The sequence below is a fragment of the Melopsittacus undulatus genome, chromosome 13, assembly GCF_012275295.1.
Source record: "Melopsittacus undulatus isolate bMelUnd1 chromosome 13, bMelUnd1.mat.Z, whole genome shotgun sequence".
Taxonomy (NCBI): Eukaryota; Metazoa; Chordata; class Aves; order Psittaciformes; family Psittaculidae; genus Melopsittacus; species Melopsittacus undulatus.
The window spans coordinates 5,772,561-5,799,621 of record NC_047539.1 but is presented as its reverse complement, the minus strand read 5'-3'; the positions used below and the strand labels follow the sequence as shown (position 1 = coordinate 5,799,621).

Genomic DNA, 27,061 nt, shown 5'->3' with positions numbered 1-27,061 from the left:
CTTCAGCCCCAGCAGCACCAGCAGCAGCTCTGCAAACCCCCCTGTGCAGAGAGATGGGAGAGCGGCGTCAGCGGGGACCCGGGAGCCTCCCACCCACCCATCGCCTTCCATGGGGACTATTCCGGGTGACAAACACTCCCTATTAACTCAGCCCTCCTCTCTGCTCATGAGTTACCCACGCTGCCGCGATGAGGGGTGGTTTAAACATGATGTATGGAGTACTCCCTGCCTGCACCAGGCACGTGGTTGTGCTCCCAGCCTGAAACAGGCAGGAGAAACCTTCCCAGTGAGAATCCACAAGGAGTAAAGCCCCCTTGCCCGCAGGCAGGCAGCAGAGGGGAGGAAACGCCATGGTGCAAAGGTGTGAGAGCAAACAGAGGAGATGCCAGCCCTGGTAGGTGTCCATCCCTCCTGCGATGCATCTCTTTAATCACCCGCGCTTCCACATCAGAGAGGAAAAGGCACAGAGCTTTCATTCCCAGCAAATCACCTGAAATTCCAGTGCTCAGCACAGACCCATCCCCACCACCTCTTCACTCCCGTTGTCAGACACCACCTTCACCCACCCCGAAACCCAAGTGATGTACAAGGAAATGCGTTGTCAGCAGCTGGTGGGAAAGGCTGAGCTGAAACCTCCGTTTGGGAGTGGGCTGCTCAAGGCATGTTTTCAAATGGGTGTCCTGTGGCAAAGCATATTGCATCCTCTAATGCTACAGTATGTGCCTGTGACCGCGGCTCGCTCGCTGCAGAGAAGAAGGCAGTAATCATCCCCTCCCTCTGCTCGGCTCTCGGAGTGCTGGTTACGCCGCCCCATTCCCGTCTCGCTCCCACTCCTCACACCAGGCTTGCTTTCAGGCTATTCCTTCTGCGCCCGCTGGCTTTCCAGACTCGTGGCACCAGACCTGTCATTTTTCATTCAGATTTTCCTCCTAGATCCAGCTTTCCCTCCCCTTCCCCCCCCAAATTTGCTTGTGTCTAATGAATTCTGCCTCTGGACTTAGGGGAAGGGACTAACATGGGAGCAGCGCACAGCTGCCAGTGTCATCCTGCCCACGAGTCCTGCTCAGCTTGTAAGAACGTGAAAAACAAGAGTGGAAGTGAAGTTCATCTCCAATTACTCCACGTCGTTATCACCAGCGAGTCCATGAGCCTGGACCCCTTGGGCTTGTTCAGTCCCTCTTTGGAGTGCCTGCAGCTGAACGCAAGTGGGAGGCAAAACCCTCTCGCTGCTTTCCTTATTAATTGTGTTTGAAGGATAACTCTGTGGTTACCCTTGCCTTTTGCCTGGTGTGGAGATCTATTGCCATTTAGTTAACAGCAGGTGACACATCCATCTGGACTCATCCTTTCAAGGCAAAGTTGTGCCGGTTTCAGATAAACAGGGTTATTCAGACCCTCCATAAATCACCAGTAAGAGGCAGTCATCGCTGACTGCGCTGTTAATAGGAAAATAATAGCATCACTAGCCAAAGCGTTGGCCCAAGCCTTGGCTGCGATGAGAAGAGGGAGCCTTCTTCCAGGCACTTCCCTTCAGAAACTAAGCATTGGCCACCGGGATTGATGTCTCATCCCTGTGCCGCTGCCAGCAAGGGGCTGTAAGTCACCAACTCACGACAACTCCTACGGCTGTGTAGGAAAAGGAATGTTCTCCAAGTCACCACCAGAGCATGTTGGCTCCGTTATCATGCCTTTGCGATGGGAGAGGGGCTGTGGTGGTGGGAGCATCATTGCCAGCGCTGACTACTGAGCGGTCCCTGCCAAAACGGGAGCCCTCGCTATGACTTGTTGTGCGAGCACAGGCTGGAAAACAGCCGTATCCTGAGGATATTGTGATATCCGAGTGCCAGATAAGGATGCTAAGGGTAAAGCTACATTTGTAGATGTGTTCTGCTGGGGTTTTTTCACCCATGGATGTGCTTCGCCAAGGTAGGATGGCTTCATGTTCTCCATCTTACCCCGGTGACACCGAGGCACGAAGCCTTCTGTAGGTCTGATGTTTATTAGTAAGATCCTGCCAGGCACAAGTGCTGTGACGATCTCCCACATGCAGAGTCTGTTATTGCAAATACCAAATCACAAGGGTCTGAATCAATAAACCATCTCCCAGCTATAAGCAGCAGGTTGGAAGATTACATATTGCTTCCAAACAACAGTTTTATGCACTCTTCCGTGACACGACAGTTGCCAGGCTAACGGGATTACTGACAGGAGGTGGAGCCGGCCAGGGATCTGGGAGCATACGGGATTTCATGTCTAGGGATGGTGATGACAGGCTGCTGTTAGCAATGCGTGGCGATGGATGAAGGCAGCTTGGGTCTCCCTGGAGCACGGCCAAGGTAGAGGCTCCTACTGAAAGGGAGCAGGGTGGTTAACAGCTCCTATGCCTACAGGGATAACTCCAGAGGTAAAGGTCAGAGGGAAGTGAGTCCATCTCTTTAATCAACACGTTTTGAGTTAATGGCTGGAGTTCGTATGGACAGGGAGACGTGACTGCTATGGTTGTGGGGATGGTCTATGGTGCTATTGATTCTCAGCTTCCCAAGAGTACAATGGTAGGAAGAAAAGTCAGGGATATAATTCTACTTATGTACTGAAATTCAGTGGTAAGGAGAACTGGGAAACAGAAGGATGGGTGCTTGGAAAAATAACAGTTAGGTGGGCAGGACTTGGAAAGAGGAACCATATGGACTCCACAGCGGATGCACTCATGGCACATGGTCTCCTCAGGGATGTTTTCCCTCCAAGCCCATAAAACCTGCTGCTTCCCTAGTGTTGTGAGAAGCTGCTCCTGGGACTGGTAAATTTAGATCCAGAAAGGAGACCCCCAAGAAACAAAGAGGATGTGATAATGGAGCCATGAAGCTCCTGAGGCTGGCGACTCCAGCATTGCAATGGGCAGCAGCTGAGCCCCACTGGGATGAGACAGGCAGGAGCACTGGGATCTCATTGGGCTTTCCAGGCTGGAAAGAGCAGCAGGAGAGGTCCCAGCCTGGCTCCCCGGGGAGTTACAGCCTGTCTAACTTGTTGAACTTGTTATTCCTGATACAGCCCTTTCGAGTTCATCTTGTAAAGGTTGCAAGGCAGATGGAGGGTCACCAGCGCCTGTGTCAGAGCTCACCGGGGAGGGAGAGCTTCAAAAGCATGGAAAAATCCTGCAGGATCCTGCTAGGGAAGTGAATGAAAACGGAGCCCTGCTGACACGGATAGAGCCAGCAAGAGGGACTTCATCTCCTGCATTCTCCCATGGACACTGCACTGTCACCTCAGCTTCTGCTTGCTGCATCCTTCTGCTGCCTCCTGCTTTTGACTGAGGTTTCAGTGATTGGAATGAATTCGTCTGAGTGTCCAACCCATTTCCCATGTAGCATCTCTCTAATTGGGCATTAATTAGGCATCAGTTAATGAATGCTCATAATAATTTATCTTTGGATGCGTCCAGTTTGCAGTCTTACTTTTAACAGCATTAGACTCATTATTAGATTAACATCGTTATAAATGTTCTCCATTACCTGCTTGTTTCCATTGTCTTTGCCTTATTACTGAGAGTGAAAATCACTCCTCCCGCATGCATTATTGATGAGTAAGGACTTTCTATATGTAGCACGGGATTAATTGTTATACAGCGTAATGCATTTAGCGTGAAGCCTCAATTTGTGCAAGAGCTGAAAGCAGCCAGAAGAATGCAGACACCCGGAGCCAGCGCACTCGGCCAGACACAGAACATCTCTATGAGCCCAGACCAGGTTCCTCCAGGCCGGTGCCAGCACAGGAAGAAACTTAAAGAAGGCAAAAAGAAGCTGGTTTGATACCCAAGATCAAGGGGGGAAGAAGGTTCAAAGGGTTGGAGCACTTCGCTGCCACTGCAGCAGGGATGCTGGCCTCAGCTCAGCCCATTCCCAGGGCACCCAGTGTTCCTGTGCTGGTAGTTTTCTTGCATTTGAAGTTTATAACACTTTACTGTGTCTCCAAGTGAGGGAAAACCTTGGTTTATTTGGGAAGACATGATGCCACTTGTTTTCATTGGAGTCTCAGGCTCGAGGGGAAGAACTAATAGGTTTTACTATGACCTAGAAGGGATGCAGCTTCAGAGCTTCCCAAAAGGCAGCCCCACCACAAGCCCTGTCCACCCCATGCCCATTCCCTCTCTGTAAGCTGCTGCTCTCGGATGGATGCTTCCACCTCTCCATCCAGTTTATATGGGTCGTGATCCGTCTAAATCTCCATTAGGATCTGGTCTAGAGGATGGAGCAGGTTGCTTCTCTTCCAAATCTCTCCTAAACCGCCATCTGCTTTGGGAGACCTATCTTAGCTCATGTCTACATGCAACTTGACTGCCTGCTTACTGTGTCCATTACCGGTGCTGCTCAAGCTGTTAGATTTATAAGCTCTTTAGAGCAAAGCCCTCGTCTTCTGGTTGCTGATTTATGTATCTTTACTGCCATAAAACACTATGTATAGCTACTACATAATATAAATAATAATACTTAAGCAGAGCAAGCTACAAGTGGGGACAAAACATCTGTCTTCTGCTCGCAGCTGGGATTATCAAAAAGGCAGAAGTTTGCTCATCACTCACCCTCTTCTGAAGCCAAATTCACACCTGGTGTAACACCACCACCTCGCTGTCAATGAGAACCAGAGAGACCTTTCCTGTCCCATTCACACCCTGGAGCTAGCAAAGGATGGCTTCTAAATCTGAGTGAACTGGGGCAGGGTGCTACAACCCCTGGGCAAAACACACTTTGAAACTGGGAGCTAACTCGGGGTGGGACCGAGAAAGCAACTACTGCTTCAGGAGGAAAAGCAACCTCAAACGTTCACAATTCCATCTATTGGGTGAAGGACGATGAAAGGCAAGGCCAGAGCAGTGGCAGCAACTGGGTGAGAGCCAAGAGCAGAACTTCAGATCTGGGACAGTGCGACAGAGCGGTGTCAGACCTGTGCTTAGGAGCTGCAGGGGGGATATTTTCCCCTCTTCCCTCTCTTTTCTTGCCACACAGAGGATAAAACAAACCAGCCCATCCTGCCTGTCACCAAGACAGTTCCCCAGTGAGCAGCAGCAAAAAGCCCCTTAAGGTGCTGCCCCATGGTCCTGTGGTGCTCACAGCAGGAGCATCCTCAGCGCGTCTGCTCCCTGCATCCCGGTGGGGACATGGGACAGGGCTCGCATCCTGCCCGAGCTGCCTGTCAGCTGTCGAGTGGCAGCCACCCATCCACCTTCATCATGTTTTAATCCTTTTCTCTCTTTTCCCCCCCACCCTTTGCAAACGGTGTCATAAATAACTGACAGATCCCAGCTGTTTGGAGTTATGGTTTCTGATAGAGTGACAGCTGCTCCCAATCCCCCAGTCATCACCCCGGCAGTTCTGGAACGTTTCAGCAACATAAAAATCATTGGAGATCATTCCGGTTTTGCATAATTTGGTTAGGCAAGCTGTGATTTAATGGCAATTATGACCTCCGAGGCAGAAGATGAGCTTGGAGGCTACCGGCTTCACACAACTTTAGCTCCGGGTGCAGCGGCAGGGATGTTCCAGGGAGAAGGTACTACAAGCAAAAAAAACCCATCTCCAGCTGCTGGAAATTGCCTTCCTTCACTGGCAAATGAAAAGAGTGTTCCCAGAGGAAGAAGCATGCAAGGAAATTTAGAACCAATATTGCTAAGGAAAGCTTCGGGAAGAGGCTGGTGTTAAAAGATACATAAGGAGGTACTTTTTAAGGCTTAAAATTGGGGAGTGCCATAGCCCCTACAAACCCTTCTGTGTCAGTGGTATCTCATGTGTTAACTGGTAAAAACCTCCTCTTGGTCACCCTGATCCTCACTTTGGTAGCCCCAACATAGCAAATCCTCCTCACACAACTGTAGTTGGAGGGCTGGCCAGCACTGGGAATGGGCCATGCCCTTGCAGGCATTGGCCACTGCTCTTCCCTCTTACAGGGTTTTTCTTGCTCCTGGGTGCTTCCCAACCATTCTGGAACCCTCAGTTTGCATTTCTGCATCAGTAAAGGATGGAGCTCCAGCTCCATCCAAACCCTTGGTCAGCCAAGCTGCACCAGGAGGGCGGTTAAGGATGGAGGCCCATGCTCTAGAAGCAATGAGAACATCATGGTGCTTCTGGATGGGGGCTTCAAGAGGAGCAAAATGATGCTTAACAGCAGCAGCAGCTTTTGTTTGGAGCTGAGAAGGTCCAGTTCTCCCCCTCCACCCTTGGTGTCCACCAATCTGGAGTCAGGGCAGAGACCTGGGGTGAGCAGCACCTCAAAACCACATCCTTTTGGGTATCAGGAGCTTGTTTTACATTTGCTGACCCATTCTCTAGAGCTTTTCACCTTCCTCCCCCGAAGTCAAGGCCAAGGTCACCTGGAAGTTTCTGGATGGTGGTCATTAACTCCTATTGCAGTTTGAAACCAGACCATAAATTTCATAGTGTAATAATGTAAAAATCAATAGCTCTGTTTGAAACAATAGCTTTGTCTTCCATTTCAGCCGGCTCTGATATCTCCCCATGGACCGCGTCCCTCTGAATCACACACAGAGAGAGGAGCGATGGGTGGTGGGGCTCCTGCTCTCCTGCCAGGTGCCCAGCCCCTCTGTCATTACAGATTCAATTAGTTTGTTTATTTCTCTCTTACACTTAAACTCCAGGATGATTTAAAAGGGAAGAATAAGGAGGAAGCCTTTTACGCTCCGTCTCTTTGACATCCCGTCCGATGCAGCATCCCTGAGGCTTTCAGTGCATGGAATAGCCAAGCCCCTGCTGCCCATTGCTACAGGCAGCAGAGCCAAAGCCCAAAACGCTCCTGGAAAGAGGCAGCACCAACTCACATAAGCAAGGAAAGAATCAAAGTCCGCTCTTTTCCAGCTCTGGCTCTTTGGATGAGCAGGGTCTGGCTTCCTTTGCTTCCTTATTTTTCATTGTTTGCTGTAGCACTGACTCGAAATATACATCGAGAGGCAGGATTGTCTTTCACATGTTGGTGGATGTGTGATCCTCAAAAACAAATTAGTACCGATTCACTTCTATATAGAGTGCAGCCATCAGGGAATCACTCCTGAATTCACAGCGAAGGAAAGTAATAATGCTTCCAGCGTGCTAATCCTCTCCGAGAGCAGCCCCTGAACTCTCTCCTGGTGCTGGAGGCACCACTGGAAATTACAATTGTACTGCAAAAATAATAGATAAATACAGAAATTGGCAGGGTTTGTGCTGGTCCTGAGGATTTGTACCCTAATGTGGAACTCCCTGTTTAATTAGCACTTCTCTCTGTGTCTGCATCTCCTCCTCCTGCTGCTTCAGCTAACGGAAAAGGAGGGGGGCGGAAAAAGGAGGTCAATGGTGGAAGTGGCTTTGGGATTGGAAACTCGGCTATGGAAACTTGTTCCGTTTAAATGCTTGTTTCAGGACTAACTATGCAGAAACAGAGGGAATGGGGAGTGTGTTTTCCCTGTGTAATCGGCTCTGTTTAACCCCAGTTTGCAGCACGGCTTCCACTGCAGCAATGCCCTTGGAGTACAGCTGCAGTCGGATGCTGCTGGTCCTACGGATGCAGGCACAGGGCACAAACACAGTACCACGGTGCAGAGCCTAAAAGCCGGTGTTTGGGAGACTAGATCAGAGGTTGAGCTGCTGCTTGCATGGGGTTGAAGGCAGATCAATAGGACAGGATAGAATAGAATAGGAATAGAAGAATATAGAACAGAATACTTCTATTGAAATGGACTTACAACCATCATCTGGTCCAGGGACTGACCAAAAGTTAAAGCTTGCTATTAAGGGCACTCTCTAAATGCCTCTGAAGGCCTTGGGGCATCAACTGCCCCTCAAGGAAGCCTCTTCCAGGGTTTAACCAGCCCCTCAGTAAAGAAATGCTTCCTAATATCCAGTATAAACCTCCCCTGGTGCAGCTTTTAACCATTCCCACACGTCCTATCCCTGGATACCATGGAGAAGGGGTTGCCTTCTTCTCCCAAGTCTCCTTTCACTGCTGCCAGAGGGTTTATCATGCCCCTGTGTCTCATCCCATTGCACATGATGGACCAGTGCCTCAAAAGCCACTGGGACCTTCCCAGAACAGCTGCCCTCTGTTTACACATGGTCCTTGGGTCCTACTGCACAACTGCAGGTGTCAATGGGCACTGGGATGCTCCCGCTCCCAATGGGCGCCCTGAGCATGGCATGCATGGATACTGCAGGGTTTTAGGCATGGCCAAGGGCTTCCTGACCCCCAACAGGCACCAAGCATCCTCTGCTGGTCCCCAGCACAGGATGTTCCAGCAGCTTGCAGCAAAGCCAGGATGGGAATTGGCAAAGGATATGGAGGGACTGATAATTCCAATTGCCCCCGAGGAAAGAGAAATGCAGGAGGATGACTTGAGCTTAGTGGATTGTCTGAGGCTCTCAGGGGATCATCAGATACTTCCACTCCCTTTTTGTCCTGAGGTGACAAGTTTCCCTTCCCATTCACAGAAATGCAAAGCAGTTCATTCACAGTAGCAATAAGAACGGGCGTCCTTTGTAAGTGAAACCCTCCAGAGGTGCTCCACAGCAAAACAATGGCAGATGAGATGACAAAACCCACCCCAGATGAGCACCAGCCGGATCCGTATGGAAGGATGAACAAGCTCCTGTGTGGTGAGAACAGATTCACCAGCTCGTTTCCCCACCAGTGGCTGGCTGGGACCTATGGAGGGTTCCTTTAGGAGCAGAAATGGAGCCAGAACGGAGCACGTGTGAGATGGGAGAGCAAAGTGAGAGCTGCCTGGGTGCACACTCGGCTGCCCTGTCACCCAGCCCACATCCACAGGGGATGCTAAACCCGGAGGCTGTAGGAAGCCAGGGATGCGCTGGATGGACCCGTACCTGGATGGAGCAGGTAGTGGCCTGGAAGAGGGAGGCAAAGGGCCCTTCTGCAGTGGTTTTTATGCTAGCAAGGCTAATAGGGAGAGCATTAGCTCTATAAGCATGTAATCCTGCTGAGGTCCTGACCCCAGCAGTGTCCTGTGCCACCGAGATCCACAAGCCAATTACGTGCCGTGCCACGTGGGCTCCCTTTCATCCCTTTTCAGTCCTTTTTGCATTCCAGATTTATTGGATGTCCTTGCGTTCAGTGGAGAAGAGGGCAAATTGGAGCCTGTCATGTACCTTCTTCCCCATTCAGCAGCACATCATTCTGCCTGCAGCAGGGGGGAAGGAGGTTGATGTGCACGCATCAAAGCCACTGCCTCTGTCACATTTTCTTCTCCTCCCCAAAATATAAAGGAGAAAAGAAAAGGGATGGCATCATTTGGAGCCTCAGGCCTCAATCCCACATCCAAACCAGGTAACAGCACCTTTCCCAGGCCCTCGGTCTCCTCACAAGGTGGGTGCGTGGCACAGTGAGCCCTCCAAGCGAGCATCCGTGTGGGTCAGCAGCCATGCGAGCATCACAGACAGCAGCAAAAGGCCATCCCTATGGGAGCTGTGTGCTGGCACGCAGCGCTGTGAGCGTGGCTGCCTTTCACACACCTCTGCTGTGCTTTGCACTCAACTTTGTACCAGCTCACACAAAGCCCAGTGATAAAAGCAGAGCCCTGTGAATAGCTGCTCTCTGCTGCTCCTCTGCCTGGCCTATGGAGCCGACCTGCCCATTGCATGGGGCCGTTAGGAGGTTTAATGAGCCAGGGGGAGATGCCGTGTGCCCAGCTGGATGCTGAGCATTGCTGTGCTCCTCTGGGGCTCCCGGGATGTGGGAGAGCTGAGGCTGCCAGGGGTCAGCACTCAATGAGCATCAACACTTGGATGCTGGGAATGAATGTGCAGTGATGACCATGGCCAGGGCATGGCGCTTTGCTGATATCCTGCTTTGTCTACCTGCAGCACTGGCCTCTCATCCCAAAATATCCCTCCCCGTGCATCCCCCTGGGAGTGGACGTGGTGGAGATGCTGCACATCCCCCAGCACCACGCAAATGCATTAAGAGCCTCATAAAAATAGCTTGTGAAGAGGATGCGTTGCCATCGCCGGTGGCTGCACCTTGAATGCAGCAAGGCCAAGTAATTATGGGATGGGGTCTGCAAGGTCTCAGCAGTCTCATTTCTATTAATTATAGCCCATGCACAAGCCACATGCAGCGCGGAGACAGGGAGATGGGAAATCAATGGGGAGGGAATGGGAGATGCTGGGAGATGGTGGTGCCGGTCCAGCAGCAGCCTGGACACAATGGGGAGGCATTTACAGGAGGAAGCAACAGGCTGTGCTGTATGGATTGACAGGGGTGTTTTACCTTGGCACCCTCATGCTTAAATGCATGTTTTGCAAAGTTAAAGCAAATTATAAACAGCAGAAATCAGGATATATTTTAGGGAGAGAAAAAGAAAAGGAAGATTTTGGCAGAAGGATAAAGGAAGGCAACCGAGATGCTCATTAAAACTGAGGGGCTCCGTTTCCCTATCCAAGTGGCCGTATCTTCTCTGGAGGCTCCCAGATGCTTTGAAATACTTTGTCAGACAAAGCCTTTCATCCTACCCAATTCTGGCTAAACTCATGGACCCACAGATTTGCACTGGAAAAGGGAAAGAGGGAGCAACTCTGTTCTGACTTTTCACTTCCCATCTGATCGCTGTTGATACAATTTATTCCTATGACAGCATCTGCTGCTTTCATGGGGTTTTCATTCTGAAGTACAACTCGTCTTTCTTAGTCCCATTTTTGGGCCTTTCATCATTTGAGTCACAACATAAAAGGCATTTAAGCAATCCTGCTTGGAAACCAGGCTGGAGGAGAGGAATGGAGCAGGAAGGCATCATGTATACCCAGCCCTCCTCCAGCATGAGATGGGGTATCCCAGTGTGTCACAGCCTCAATGTGCTTCTCCCATGCTGTCTGCTGAGAATGGCAGCGATGGGGACATTGTGTTTCCAGGTTAGGGTGATGCTGTGAAATCCAGATGTGCTTTTTAGCCATGGCTTCATGCAGAGCCCTGCATCCTGCATCTCTGCTGGGGCAACATCTCCCCTGGCCATCACCAACCCTCTGTGTGTTCCCAGGGGCTCTCTGCTCTCTTCATCAGCCAAAGCTCTTGCTAGACAGCTACTTGCCAGGCTGTGGTGCACATCTCCCTATGCCCCCATGCCGCGGGGGCTCTTCCACCCCTTGCTAACACACATACCCCCCCTGACCTCACCATAGCATCTTGTCTGCCCTGGTATCTACCGAGCTCCTGGAGGCATCAGGGAGTTCAGAGCCACCCACTGAGTCCTACTGGAGTCTAACAACAGAGCCCTGGTGTGGCACCAGCACAGAGCTGGAGCAGGGAGCTGGGCTGCCTCCACCTGCCCGTGCTGCTGCCTGCTCAGCTGGAAGAGAAGCCACCAGAGCTGCAGAGCAGGCAGCATCCACCCCACCGCGCTGCCAGCTTGACACTGGTGTGAGCATCCTCAGTGCTCAGTGGCCGGTCCCCCTCCCGCTCTGATTCCCCTGCTGTGATTTTCGCTCCAATAAGTGCTGAGCTTCTGCCAGCCTCGGACAAGCTTCCTCTGGGGCTCTTACAGAGAAACCCCTGCCACGTCTTCCTGTGCTGCTGCTCTCCCAGCGAGGGCACAGAGCAGCCCCTGTGTGCTGCAGGCATTGCCAGCACCTGAGCATCCTCAAACAACATCCTTCATCCTCTTGCCCTTTATCCCATCCCTCATTCCCCCAGCTCCCAGGAAAGCCAGCACAGCTGGAAACCGCACTGGCACTTACTGGAATAACCTTTCAGGTTGCATTTAGCACTCCTCACTTCCCATCCCACCTTCCCATCGTCAGCACTTTGCTAATTACAACTTTTAACTCCCTGCACACAAGAAGCCCAAGAGCAGCCGCTGCCATGAGGGTTCCCTTTGCTCCCTATCACTGCTCCATCCCCGCATGAAGGACCAGCCTAACAAGGGTTGTGCAGCACTGACTGCAGCCTGGTCCCGCTCCCACTTTGGGAGCAGAGCAGCACATCCTGCCTGACCAAAACTCCCGAGCACAATTCCTGCTGGGAACATAAATCAGTGCGTGGCTGGGCAGGGAGCAGGCAGGAGGTCCTGCCGGCTATCCGAGCGCTGTCTGCCTCAGCCTTATTCAATTATAGCTCTCTAGTTGAGCATCTGAGCCCGGCGCGGCGGGGACCGGCCCCGGGAGGGAGGTGGGTTACAGCTCCTAATTCAATCACGGAGCAGAGGCGATGGTGCGGTGATGGGGGAGAAAAGAGCAATCGCTGTCCATGCAGAGAGCTGCTTCCAACGCTCCCAGATGCGTTTCCCCATCCACTGGGAATGGTTTCATGCTTCTGCTAAGGGCTGGGGTGGGCTGAAGCTGCAGTCCCAGCCCTGGTGTTGGTAGAGGGGAGCAGAGCATCGGTGCCAAGGTGTGTGTTTGCACTGATAAAGACCACTCACACTAAGGGTGGGATGCTCCTGGCCCTGCCAACCCACAGCTTCCAGCACAAAGAGGAAACAGGCCAAGGAACCACCATTTCAGGATGGGTCTGAGGTGATCCAACCAAAGAGATCAAGTCCCATTTCCCATCTGACACTGTGAACCAGCGAGTGTGACTAAAACTTGGGGAGGGTTTGCACAGCGTTTCTGCTGTGCTCAGGGGTTCAGGTGATGCTCACGGCAATGAACCTGCCCCAACTACTCAGGGCGACGAGGAGAGAGGGACACAATCAGGTGAGGAAGAAGGAGGAGGGAGCTGGGAAGGCGGATGCTTCCCCTGCAAGCATTTGCAAGGTCAACAACTAAAAGTGGGGCAGAGCAAGGACCTGGCTCAGGCAAAGGAGCTGGACCACAGCGGGATGCTCGGCTGGAGGAAGATGAACACCCAGCTCCCACTCCAGCACTAAATTACCCAGCGGAGGGCTAAGTGAGACACCAGGACAAGGTCGTGGTCCCACTGGAGCTCCGGCTGGGCCGGCTCCTGCCTCTGCGGTAGCAAATTCAATCGTGGCAAATAACAGAGTGGAACAAAACCCTGCAATGCAATAAAACCTCCTGGTGTCTTGTTCACCTGGAGCAGATGGGGCTTGTGCAGGAGGCAGCACAGCAAGAAGGGAAGGTTTGGAATGGACTTTGGGGGCTTTACATGGGTAACGGGGCACCCGCTGCCACCCGGGCTGCTGGGGACAGGAACGGCACTGCTGGGTTTCCCAGCAAGGAGGAGATGCTGCTGCCTTCAGGAGCAGGGAGATGAAATCCAATTGTGCAGCATCCACTGCTGCCATTAACCTGTCTGTGTACTCCTGTGGCTGCCCATTCCTCTCCTCCTGACAGCCGGGCTGCCCCGCACACACTGGGGCTGTTTCTGCCGATGAACTGGGCCTTTGGTGCTTCTCTGGTGCTGTGCTCTGCTTCCAAAGTGGAGAGCTGGCTGAATATCCCCTGGAGAGCCATGGCGTGGGTTCCCAGGGCAGGACATGGTTGATGGCTACAGGAGGAGAAAATCTCAGCTCCAAACGGGGGGACAGGAAAGGAAATGGGTCCTCAAAGGAAAATTGGTGTAAAGGGGAGATTGAGATTAGATATTAGGAAGATGAGGGTGCTGAGGCGCTGGCACAGGGTGCCCAGAGAAGCTGTGGCTGCCCCATCCCTGGCAGTGCTCAAGGCCAGGTTGGACACAGGGGCTTGGAGCAGCTGCTCCAGTGGAAGGGGTTGGAGCTGGAGGAGTTTTAAGGTCCCTTCCAACCCAAACCATCCATGATTCCATGATGCCACGATCCTATGATATGGTTTATAGCAGCATCTCCATCCAGCACAGCCCATGGGACACAGCAGGGCTCTAAACACTCACTTTTGCTGCCAGATTTGGAATCACAGGCAGGTTTATGCCAGCATAAATGTGCTGCTGGAGGCGGCCGGGTGGGCATAAGAGTGTTCTGGACCACCGTCCATTCAACCCCACACACACCCTGGCCCATGGAGAGAGGCTGAAAGCAAGCTAATGGAGCAGGAGGGGAAGGGGAGGCAGAGGGCAGGTGGGGAGCAAGGCGGGAGGCTCTTCCAGCATCAGCAGCCACCTCCCCTCTCTGCATCCCAGCTCCATTTGCAGATTTATTAAATCGGGAGCCAATTCCAACGTAATTCCTTTCAAGCAGCTCCACCTCGCAGGTGTGCGGAGTTTGGTGGAGATAAAGAAACCCATTACAGAGAGACAGCAATCTTCAAAGCCCACCTCGGACCTGGGAGGAATGAAAACACTAGCCCGTGCAAATGGGCAATTAAGTTGCAGAATGCTCCTGCTCCATGCAAAGCTCCGTCCCTGCAGAGAACAGGCCTTGAAGGCAATTTCCCCACAGCCTGCTCGCATTCACTCCAAAATGCCGTTTAGAAACAACATGTGAATTCGTTTTCCCCCCTCTCTGCTTCCTTCCTCCTCCCTCTTTGCGCTTGCTCCGTAGCGCTCAGATGGATGCAGACAGGTCTGGAGGGGGTGAGGCTCATCCTGGGTCCCATCTGCATGGGGCATGGCTCTGTCCCATCCTCTGGTCATGTCAGATCCATGAGCCAGGAATCTCTAGAGCTTACCCAGGGAGAGCAATACTGGCACGGCTCCGCCTGGGGATGTTTTACCGACTATTCCCAACTGCTGGAACTTCGCATCCCTTATTCATGGGTCACTCTCTGCTTGGTGGTTAATTAAAAATGCATAATTAACCTGTGGAACGCACTGCCACAAGGTACCAGGAAGGCCAGGAGCTTAGCGGGATTCAAGGGAGGATTATACGTTTAAATGGATAATGGGAACATCTGCTGGTACATTAACAGGGATCAAGTGGAATTAGGGAGAAGAGCCCGGCTCTTTGCAGGATGTGGGAGGGCATCCCCAGGGCTGGTGCCTGACCTCAGCAGGGACACCAGCACATGCTTGGGGAGCCAGGTTTTGGGCCTAAGTGTGTATCCTCAGGGATGAGGCAGTGATGGTGCTGTCACTGCGGGGCCAGCTGCTGTCAGGCTGGAGGTGGCAATGGGATGGTCACTTCACCATCAACTCCCTGCCAGCAGCCACCTCTTGGACACCCCAAGGACACCCTGAGGGCTCAGCCACAGCATCCTTCAAACCCCAAGGAAGCATCCATCAGCTGCAGCACCTCCTGCAGACCACACCACGCTTGCACACAAGGAGAAGGGCTTCGCACCACTCTGCTACTGCTATTGGTGAGCTCCAAAGTCACAACACACAACCGAGAAGCCAAGGGAAGTGCAGGAGATGCAAGACCAAGCCTTGTCCATGCAGCATAGCCCAGCTCCAGAGTGTGCAGCCCATGCAAGGGGCAGTTGCTGGGGGTCTGCAGCCTCCGGACAGCACATTGCTCCCAGGGCACAGATGCCTGTTGCATCCTGCCCATCCACACCGGTCCACAGACACCTCCCACCATCCCCTCTTGCACAGACCACTCTCTGCTTCGTTTCTATCCACCAGCTACAGTCTCCTTAGACAAGCCAGCGACTGCAGAGCAAACTCCAGTCGATGGCAGGATTATTTTATCCCTGTCAGCAACCCCCTCTAGGTTCAAGTGGTGGCTCTTTTGCGTCGTAAATCTGATGCTCCAGCATTAGAATGGTTTAGGTTGGAAAGGAGCTTAAAGCTCATCCAGTTCCAACCCCCTGCCATGGGCAGGGACACCTTCCACTAGCGCTAAGTGGTGGCTGGAGAAGGCCTGGGAACCAGGATGTTTTGGGGTGCAGAAGCATTGAGGACCCTCAGCAATGTCCCCGAGACATGGGGGGGGCATCCTCAGCCCTTCATCCAGCAGCACAACCTGGCACAACTCCAGCTTTGCAGCAGCTTGGAGCAAGAAGAGCATCATCCCATACCTTGGAGCAGAGGATGCTCAATGATACCCAGGATGCTCCCACTCACCCTACACATAATTTTGGATCTGACCCCACAGATGCAGCAAGCCGGAGCGCCCGGATGCATTCCGGGTGTCACGGATACCCCCTCCATCCTCAATGCCCACCGGATGGGACTGAGATGGCTGCAGTGCACCGTGCTCAGCCTGCCGAGCACAGAGGGGCCCTGCCGGGCCGGGGTTAATCTCGTTGTCACACTTCCCCTCCCTTCTTGCTGGCTCGGCTCGCTTTGACCCGCTGTGAAATTGTGGCCAACAGCACTGAATATTTTAAGAGCAGCAATGCAGTGGTGGCCGCACGGAGGAGCAGCAAGGCAGGCCGGGAGCTGGGCCGGGCCTTTGCCATCATCATCATCCCCCCCTCCCTTCCCTGCCACCACCAACCCATTAGCACAGTTCAGGGAAACCTAAAACATTCAGAAGACACTGAAATATGCAGCATTTTGCTCTCTCTGGAAATGACGCGCTTCACTTCCCAGATGCTCCCGAGGAGGAGGCTGTAAATAAGCAGCTCCACGGCACGGGGGCTGCTGCAGAGCTCCCATTGACACCCTGCTCCCCCATCTCCGTGCTCATGGGTGCCCACTGGCGCTAACACCCATCCTCCCTAGTGTGCTGTGGAGGTACCAGCCATTAAAAGACCTTCACCTCTCTGCTCTTTGCCCCTTATCCCTATAGGATATCTCCTTGCTGCATCCCTGCTCCCTTGGGTCAGGAGGGCGGCTGGACGCCGGTGCCGCAGGACCGGATGCAAACACCTCTCCTCAGCATTTCTGCTATCTGGGGCACAGCAGCAGCAGCAGCAACAAGGAATTAGAACAAAAAAAAAAGAAAAGGAAAAGCAATAAAAAACCACAGAAAACAAACCTATTTGCATAAACCTCCCAAAAAATAGAGGAGCTGGAGCCTGATTGTGGAGCATCCGATGGGGACCACTGGAGCGGATGGCAACAGTGAGGAGTAAAGGAGCATCGTGTGGAGCAGGGGATGCTTTGCCCCTGGGTGTCTGCACGTCCCCAGAGTGCTTGACACTCCATCCCGGAGTGACACCGGGACACTTGTGCATTCAGGTCCTCAGAGGGCAGATTAATCGCCCTGTGCTGGATCTGTCACGCACGGGGTTATATATTCCTGTTGGAATTTACAAGTAGTTCTGTCTGAGAAATAAACAACCGGAGATAAAAATTACATTGTCACCGTGCAGGTGTGATCGATGGAAGAGACAAGTCCTCTTAATGCCGGCGAGGAGCCCCATGGACAACAAGCACTGGCCAGGAGGTGCCAAAGGGGCTTGGAGAAAGAGCCCATCCCAGCTTGTTGTGTCCCCATCCCAAAGGGAAAGGTGTGGACGGCTGCTTAAGCCATTCCCAAGTGAGAGAGATGCTGAATGCTGTAGGAAACAATGGTGGGATGGGTGACCAGGAGGAGGACCTGAAAAGCAGCCATGGGAAGGATGCCTGGGGCAGAGCAGTCGGCAGCAAAGGGGCTGCATCCTGCAGGTCAGCCCCTTCTTTGGAGCCCCCAGCCCTCCTCTCCATTGTGTTCCCAAGGTCAGCGATGGGCAGAAGTCAAAGGCAGGCAACCACAACCCCTGGGGACCGAGCTGCAAGGAGGACTAATGCCCTTTGCACCAGGCCTCTTTGCTTTAGTTTCTCCTTCATCTTTCCCTGCTTCCCATGGCTGCATTGGCTTTGTCACAGTGTCACGGAGCCCATCACTTGACGGGGTCACTGCCACTCTCTGGGGAGGGACAGATGCTGCCTCCTTCACAGCTTAGAGCTGAAGTTGCACTGGAAAAAGCACCACATGGATCCTCTTCCCAAGGAGCCAGGACCCTGGAGATGTCAAAACCAGCTGTGGACTCCAATGCCAGTGCCTCGCTCCAGGCTATCAGCCCAGCAGCCGGTCCCACAACTGCCTTCAGTCTATTAATAAACCCAGAGCAGCTGCTGGAGCCTCTGCCGAGCCGGTCCTCGGGATTTATCCACATTACTCTGCCTTATCAGCCATGCTTTTCACAAGCACTTAAATTCAGGAGGAAAAGGGAAAAGTGAAATCAGATAGAAACGCAGGTCTGTTTGCTGTTTTCTCCAATGAAATGGTTCTGGGTAAACAGCAGACGCCTTTGATGAAATCCCAGCAGGCTTAAACAATAAAGCTGGTTACAAACTCAATCTGGCGCAGATATCAGATCTGAAATTGTTGGAAAAAACACCCAGGAAAACATGTCAACATTTTCTAATGCTGCTGCAAAACTTCCTCGGCACCTTGCCACGAGCCCCTGCTGATGCAGGACCTGCGGCCCTCCTTCCCATGGGGAGTCCTGCTTCTGTATCCCCCCGCTGCAGGAGGATGCTCAGCATCACCTTGGAGACATGAGCTGGACCTTTCCCTGCTCCAGGCTCAGGTTGTTGTCCAGCTGTAAACCCAGTTGCTATCCTCAGCACAGCCTGGCTGGAGCATCGCGGTACTGGAGGTCTGGCAGGGTTGGATGTTCCAGTTGTTCCATCCCAGGGATAGCATTCAGCACTGGGTTTATCCACCAAGGACAATCGGCTTTTCCATGGAAAAACAATTTGCCAAGCACTGTGGTGGCAGAGAAGTGTATCCCAGTGCTTCTGTTGAGTTTTGCATCCAGTGTGCCACATCTGCATCCCGGGGCAGGATGAGACTGTGTGGTGATGCACGGGTCCATCCCATGGAATGCCTGGCTGGAACATGGCTCAGCCCCAATCCTAAACCCATGCTGGTGAGCACAAGGACTTGTCCAGCTGTGTTGGGACAATAGGTGATGTGGCAGCTCCTGCTGATGAGTGTTGGAGTGACAGGGACCATCCAAGCTCAGAAAACACATGGAACCAGAACACAATGAGGCAGGTCCCACATTGGCATTGTTGGGGCTGGCACCAACACTTCCCAAACAGTGTCTCTGTGGGACACCAGGGATGCAGGTCCCCACTGAGGACCAAGGAAAAGGGCAAGAGGCTGAGGAGGAGGAGAAGGAGGCAGCAGGTCTGGTCACACCATGAGGGAGGACAGTGTCTTGGCACAGGTTATGAAGCCAGTGCCAGGTCTGAGGGTGTCTGGGGTCCCACACCTCCATCCGTGAGGGAGCTGTTCCCTTGGAACAGAACTCCAGCTTTCCACGTTGGATCCATCCCTACACACACCCCTGCAGAAGCCCCCAGCCTGTAGCTGATACCCAGCACAGCTCATGTCCTGTGTGGCAGCAGGACAAGGGATGGCTGTGCTGGGGCAGCAGAGCCTTCATCCCTCCTGACAACCGGAGACAAAGGGGATACGGGAGAGGAAAAGCAGGGCAGGAGGAGGAAGAGGAGGAGGAAGGCAGCAGCCCTGGGGGGGGGGGGGGGGGGGGGGGGGAACAAGGGACCGAGCCTGAGCTCCGGTGGAGCACACATGGTGGACCTGACCCCTCTGCGGAGGTTGCCTTCACCATCGATCCCTGCTGCACTCAGGCTCATTAGGGCTTGGGAGCTGCTGCGAGCGGCTGCTGCAGGAGACAGACGGGGGAGCGCTCGCCGTGGCTCCCTGGATCCCATTAAATATTTACTTTGTTTTGTTTTGTTTTTTCCCAGCTCCATTGATCTGAGATGGGGCTGGGGGGGGGGGGGGGGGGAGAAGGGGGAGGAAGAGGAGGAGGTGCTCGGATGCTGGGAGGGAAGAGCAGAGGCAATGGCTGAGATGCAAATCAGGGACCAGACCCTGCCAGGGCGCTCCCGCTGTCCCCACAGGCACCTTGTGCTGTCCCTGCACAGAGCTGCTCCCCCCCATCCGTTCATCCCCCTCCAGCACCGGGATCACCGGCACGGGGAGGCTGTAGGGATGCGGCTCCCCCGTTCCCCATCCCACACCAACCCCGTCCCAGGGGATGCAGGATGGAGGGATGGCCAATGCGACGGGAGCAGCTTGCAGGGGGTATCCCCATACCAAGGGCTGGGATATGCCCCCTACAGCCAGGCTGGGCCCCAGGCATGGCCACGGAGCCGGCGCTGTTTCTATTTTGAGAGGAGCTCTACTGGAAAAGGAACAAAAGCCCAGGGAAGCTATAAATAGCCTCCTCCTTCACACCAGCGCCTCCTCCACCCCAGCATCCCACGGCCGGGGGGGGTCCCACAGCATCCCTGCCGTCAACCTCCCCCCATCATTCTCCAGCCAACATCCCCATCCGAAACCCAGAGGGAATTAAAGCACTGAGGACTCTTTGCCACCGAAGCAGAACTGCCAGGGAGCAAAGGCTTTGCCAAGTTCCCCAGTGGCTCCTGAGGGATTTGCCACTGCCCATCCAGGCTCTGCACCCTTCGGGATGGATTCAGCTCCCTGAGGATGCTCCTGTCACCCCAGCGCATCCCTCCCTGGCCCCGGCTGCGATTGGTGGGGAGCAGGGAGAGCCGAGCGGCTCGGGCAGACCTACTTTCAAGGCTTTAATCCTTTTTTGCTTAAAGGATCTTTTCTTTCTCCCCCCCCCCCCCCCCCCCCCCCCCCCCCCCCCTTTCTTTTTTTCCTCCCTTTCCACATGGCAAAGATGGGGTCTGATCAGAGGAGAGACGCAGGGAGCTGACAAGCTGCAGCGTACGGAGAGAAAGGAGAAAGAAATACATATTTATTACCCTCAATTATTAAGAAACAGATAGCAGCAGATCTTAGGCCCTGGCAGAGGCACTGCGGAGCCGTTTGGATGAGGACTATTTTGTGTTTTAAATTCCATTGAAATTATAATGCGCCGGGCTTGTTAGCACAAACACCCCGGCACATCCCTGCTGAGGGGGCTCATCCCGGCCCCGCTCCCGCTGTGCTGCCCATAGGGTGGCTGTATCCAGCGTGTGGGATTTTCAGCTCGGGGGGGGCAGAAGCAGCCTTTGCCCCCCTTTGCCTTCATACCGGGGGGATCAGAGGGGCTCTGCACTATGCAACTGCATCCCCATGCCCATGGATGCCCGGTTGGGTGAAGGTCTTGTGGATGATGGAGCTCTCCACAGGGATGTTCTCCATGCTCAAGGATGAGCTTTGCACCCCTGGAATGGCACCATCAGAATCCGTGGCCACGGGAGAGGGGTTTCCCTGAGCAAACCAGTGCAAACACAGCTGGGAAGGGAAAAAGAAGCAATTCCCAAGTGCAGCACAGGGGCTGGCAGAGCCGCTGGCACCTCCCCTCCGCTTGCAGGGCTGTCTCTGTGAGGAGCCCTGCCAACACAGCAGCCCAAATCCCTCCTGCTGCTGCTGCTCCCCTGTAAACAACGGCTGCAGCCTCCCCGTGTGAGGGTGATGCTGGGACATGGGGTTCACATGGAGCATCCCTGATGCCGTCCGGCTCCGGTGCTGCGCTCTGCCTATGGCCAGGTACCACCGGGACGTGATGGACCACAACGGACACCCAGCCTGCTGAGCCATCACCTCGCCAGGGCCCAAACCTGCTGCTCCATCCTGCTGGCCATGAGCTGGGAAGAGACACTGGAAGTGTCACAGCGCTACCAGGCATCACAAAAAGCTGCTCACCAAAGCCAGGCTGACTCCAAGCTGCCGTGCTGGCTCCAAGCTGCTGTGCCAGCACCGCCGGGAAGCAAGCAGCCGGCGGGCACATGTGCTGCTAAAGAGGAAAAGAAGCTTTCTGCACCAAATGGAGCATTTTCTGCTTAATAATAACACCCCCCCCCCCAATCCTAATCTGCACAAAGAAGATTGTCCTCCTTGTATCTCCCCATCCCGCATCTGCTGCTGCCAGCACTTAACACATGGGCAGAGCCACAGCTGCCCCATCAGCTGCTGGGAAATAGGGATGTGATGCCCAGTGCTGGGCACAAGCGTTTCCTCTGTCGGTGCTGAGCATCCATCATTTGTCATCAGTAAAAATAATACTCCTAAAAGTGTCCCCCCTTGATTGCCAGGCGGCAGGCGCAGGGCTGCGGGTTTCCATGGCGATGCCGTTCCGCAGGGATGGTACGGGGGGATCAATGATTCCTCAGTTTGGGAGATGGGACGTGGCACTGACATCGGGAGCGGGGACAGCATCATCTGTGCTGCTGGTGGAGTGACCTGAGGCCAAGCCAGCTCATCCCCTCCTTGGACTAAGGCAGCATCACCCCAAAAAGCAGGGAAGAACCTCACTGGAGAGAACAAGGATGCTCCTGCATCCCAGAGGTGCCCCTGGGGCCATGCCCTGCATCCCTTGCCCATGCAGGCACATGGAACCCCTGGCTCCTCCTCATTGATTCCCATCAGTATCCTGCTTGCTCCCAGCCCCACATCACCCTATGGACTCCCACTTTTTGCCTCCACTCTTAAATCAGACTCCAGCCTCCTTTGGTGGGTGCTGGCTCAGGGCAGCCCCTCACCCATCCCAAACAACAGCCACCCTTGCCTGAGTGCTGCTGCCTGCTGCTCCACCAAAGCTCTTTTAAGGACATAATCTGCTGTTAATAACCACTTTATACCCAACGTGGCTAAACCCTGGGATTGCACTTTGCAAACAAAGCCTGAGTTTTCTGCTGGAGCAGCTCCGTGGGTTGGGAATGGGGAACAGCATCACCCCTATGGGGCAAAGGGGGACTGGTGGTTGCCCCACAGTGCTGTGGGGCTGAAATAGCCATGTCCTGGGTTGTTCCTCTGCAAGAGGGGGTTGCCCCCGTGCTGCTCTAGGACTGGACAAGAGCATCACTGGGAGCTGAGGACACCCCAATGGGGAGCATCCCTGAATGCCCATAGCCCACATCATGTCCCTCCAGGCTCCTGCTCTTCCCTGCTTGGTTTTTGCTTCCAAATGGGGGGTTTGGCTCTTGATAAAGGATGTTTCCAGCAGCCCCAGTCCCCAGGGAACAACATCCCACTTGTAGCCTCATCCTGCAAATCACAGGGACCCAGTGCCCGTGGCTCCAGCAGGATCGGGTGCCCTGGGGAAAGGTAGGTGTGAAATCACACCACAAGATGCCTGTTTGGAAGTTTCCAGGTTCACTGGTGTTTTTAGGGCAGTACTTCGAGGCCACCTGGAATGTCACCTGCAATCCCAAGCAACCGGATGGGACCACAGGGCACCGGTGCAGCACTTTGGGCAAAAAAGGTGGGAATAGTGTTTATCCAAGCACGGACACAGCTCCAGGCTCCATCAATGCAGGTCACTGAGCAGCGACGGCTCCTTCGCATCCCTGCTCTGGCTCCAGGCAGGTCTCGCCTGCCCAATCCCCCCTTTATTCCCCCCACCAGCACCACCACAAGGACAGCCTGGACCACATCCTGACCGGCCCCCAGCCACCCCCCTCTCTTCGCCAGGCACAGAGAGCTTGTGGCTTCCTCTCAGCTCTTTAGGAGATTAAACTTTTATAAGCAGAAAGGTTTCTGGGCTCTTGGCTCCGTGGCGCAGGAACCGCAGCCCAGCCTGTGCCCGCACCCTGCCCGCCGCCTGCTCCATGCAGGGATGGACAGGGCTGGATGCCCCATCGATGGGCTGAGCAATGGCAGGGACATGGCTGCCCACGACCTTGGTGGCATCCTTGACCTGAAAAGCTCCTTCTCCTGCGTTGCCAGCGTTGCACTGCTGCCTGTCGCCACCTCGGGCAGGGTGCATGGCACAGGGCTGGTTCTGGGCACCCATGCCCATGCTGTCACCCACTGCCATGCCACCGGTGATGTCCCAGTGCCCAAACTCCTCCCTGGATCCTGCCCAGTGCCTCTGCAGCTGGAGCTCTGGAGTGCAGGAGGCCTGAAATACCCCCGGGCATCGCAGTGCTGCCCCAGCCATGCTGCCACCCAACGTGTGAAGCCATCCATCCCCTGGAGAAGGCACACGGAGCTGCTTCCCCTTGGAGACATCCGCTGAGCTCAGCTCCTGCTGCCCCAACCCTTCCACATCCCTCATCCCTGATCCCAACAATAAGATGGGGAAGGTGCTGGCAGTGCCACCATCAGCCTGCGCTGCCTCCCACCAGCACAGCCTGGTGCTGCCCCATCCCTCAGCAAAACCCAGAGCCCCACAGAGGGGTTTGACCCCGGTCCTGCGCTGCTCTCCCCATCTCCCCTCACCTCACATTGGGGGTGTCCCCTCTGCACCCCAACCGGGGCAAGGGCTGGGGTCTGGAGACACCCGGTAATGGGGAGACAGGGAGGGCAGAGCCTTTGGGTGGGATGGAGGCCTCCTCTAACTGCCTGTTGAATTATTCAGGAATGGCATTAACTTATAAATGAGTGTGTTTGACTGATTTTGTGGTTGGTGTACAGATAAATTCTAATGAAAGACAGCTACAAGATTTTAAATAATTAATTAGGCTGCCACTTAACAAAGCCTATTTGGCACTCTATTTCCTTGCTTAACAAGACAAAAACTTTAAGAATAGGTTGTGCATTAGCCCACAGGCTCTTCAATTTACATTTTGTTTTCCCAGCTCCAGAAATGAAAGCTGTAGATCTTGACCTGAGCAGGCTACCCCTGGTGGGATGCAACCCTGCTGCCTGCCTCTACCTCAGGATCCCAGTTTTCCAGCCTGGATGATGCTTTTCCTCCAGGTAGCAGCATCAAGGCTGGGAACTGAGGCTGGCAACCGGAGCGGCTCCATGGGCTCAGGGTTTATTCCCAAGACCGCCAGCCTGGCTGGGTTAACACGTTGAACAAAGCCGAAGCGGGAGCTGGAGAAAGGAGCATCCAAGCCGCAAGGTGACATTCCTCCCAGTGGGATAAAGCTTCCCAGTGGGAAAGAGCATCCCTGGGATGGCAGTGAGGTCTGTGCCGTGCCTGGAGGTCCGCACCCCGATGCGGGGGGTGCTGGCACAGCACTGGTACCTTCTCCCGCTGCCGGAGCCTCGCTGGAGAGGGGCATGCGGTGCTGGTGGTGGTGAGGGCTGGGCCCGGGGCTGTGTGGTTCACCCCAAACTGGGCTGTGGGGTGGGAATGGGGGCTCCTGCCGGGATCCCCGCCGCTGTCCCCGGTATCTCCCCAGCGCTGAGCAGGGTGCGCCGGGGCCGGGGGTCCCGCATGCCCCGCGTCCCGTCCCGGCCCCCCCGGGGGGAACCGGCTTCTCCCCTCGCTGTGATGTCAAAAAGCTCCCCTATGATGTCCCAGGCGGTTGCCATGGAAATAAGCGTGATGTCACAACGGAGCGAGCCTCCTCGGGGGGGCGGAACGGGACAGCGCGCCCCAACTTCTCCTCCGACCCCCCCCGAGCGCCGTTTCCCGTTCCCTCGCTTCAGCCGACGAGCACCGACGCCCCCCCGCGCCCGCCGCAGCTCCGCTGCCCCCGGACCCGCCGTACCCCGGTCCCCTCCGCGTCCCCGGTCCTGCGGGACCGGGCTCCTGCCGCTCCCCCTCCTTCCCCGCCGCGCCGCGCTCCCTCCGTGCGCCGCCGGTGCCGCTACCCGGGGACCCCAGGGGGTACCGAGCATCGGTGTCGGCGCCGGTAACGCGGCGGCGGCGGGGGGCGCCCGGCGGCGCAGCCCCAACTTCGGCGGGGAGGCAAACTTCGGGGCCGGCCCCGCTGCCCCCGGTGCCCGCTGTGCCCGGTGCCCTCCCGGTGCGGCGCTCACCTTGGCGGAGCATCTTGGAGCCGGGGCGGGCGCGGTCTCCCGGCGGCGGCGGCGGCGGCGGCGCTCAGAGCCGCGGGCGCGGCGGCGGTGAACGGCAGCGGTAGCGGTGGCGGCTGCTGCTGCACCGGGAGCACGGAGCCGGGGCCCGGGCGAGCGGCCCCCGCGGGGGCATGGCGGGGCCGAGCCGCAGCGGCACCGGGGAGCGCCGGCCCCGGAGCACCGGGGAGCGCCGGCCGCGCCTCTGCCCGCCGCGCGTCCCGCCGCCGGCTTTTAGGGGGGGAGCCGCCCCCTCGGGGCTGGGGCCGCCGCCGCCGCCCCCCACCCCCTCGGACCGAGCCTATAAAGGGGCGCCCGGTGCCGGTGCCGCGCTGCCTGCAGCGGCGGGCAGGGCTGGGCAGGGCGGGGCGGGGCAGCGACGGGGCGGGCAGGACCGGGCTGGGCTGGGCTGGGCTGGGCGAGCCCGGCCGGGCCCCCCCTTTTCCTCCGCCGCCGCCGCCGCCTCTCCCGCCTCCCGTGGACAGTTCGTGAAAGTGCCGCTGCTCCCGTTCTTCGCTCTCCCCCCCCCCCCCCCTTACCCCCGGTCCCCTCCGCCCCACCGGCGGTCACAGCCCAGCGCTGCCCCCCCTGTGCCCTGCGGTCCCCCTGGGACCGGCCGTTATCCCCGCACCATCATCGTCCCCTCCGCCGTCGTCCCGTGTCGTCGTGTGTCCCCACCGCCGGTGTGCCGGTACAACATCGGGGGTCTGCTCCCCCCCCCCGTGCGCGCCTGCCGGGGTCACGGCTGTCTCCACCGTCCCGTCTGCCCAGCTCCGGCCATGCCGCTCCCCGGGGACCTGCCGTCCCCTCCGCTTTTCATCGCTCCCTCCGTCCCCCGGTGTCCCTCCGCGTCCCGTTACTCGAGCGGTGTCCCTGCTGTTCCCGCTGTCCCCTCCGCCCCGCACGGTCCCTGTCAACCCCTACCGTGCTTTCCGCCCCGTATCGTTCCCTCCGCCCCACCGGGTCACTGCTACCCCACCGGGATCACGGATGCTCCACCGGGAGCTCTGCTGTCCCCTCTCCCCTCCCTTGTCCCTGCTGTCCCCGCGTCCTCACCGAGTTCCCAACCGTGGAGCTCCGCCGCCCCCGGACTGTCCCTTCTGTCCCTCTCGGGTCCCTCTCGCCTCCTCCCCTCTGTCCCGTTAACCCACCGGGAGCGCTGCCGTCCCCACCGCCCAGCCCGGGTCCCCGCTATGGCCGGGGGCATCCCGCTGTCCCCCCGGTCCACTGCCGCCCCCGGGGGTCCCCGTGCCCCGGGGGTCCCTCCTGCCCCACCCCTCGCATTGACTTGGCTTCTGCTCCGTGACACGGGTGGGAGAGGACATGGCAACAGCTCCGGTACCTTCGCCCCATCCCTGTGTTAACGTTGCCACCGGCAGCCCCGGAGCTGTCATCACCGCTATGGAGACACGGCGGGGCCACATCCCCCATATTAAACGTGGCGTCCCGACCACCACAACGCTTAACGCATCCCTCTGCACACCCAAAGACCCACCGGGCACCGTGTGTGTCACCCACCGGGCACCGTGTGTGTGACCCATTGGGCACCGTGTGTGTGACCCACCGGGCACCGTGTGTGTGACCCATTGGGCACCGTGTGTGTGACCCACTGGGCACCGTGTGTGTGACCCATTGGGCACC

At 55.9% G+C, this 27,061-nt stretch overlaps 1 protein-coding gene across 1 annotated transcript; it reads left to right on the top strand.

Annotated features, from left to right (window-relative positions):
* The first annotated feature begins 25,554 nt into the window (after window positions 1–25,554).
* LOC117436898 (basic proline-rich protein-like) lies at window positions 25,555–26,956 on the top strand. The gene is made up of 2 exons (XM_034068959.1): window positions 25,555–26,258; window positions 26,800–26,956. The coding sequence occupies exons 1-2, from the start codon at window positions 25,555–25,557 to the stop codon at window positions 26,954–26,956; spliced, it is 861 nt and encodes a 286-aa protein (XP_033924850.1).
* The last annotated feature ends 105 nt before the right edge of the window (window positions 26,957–27,061 follow it).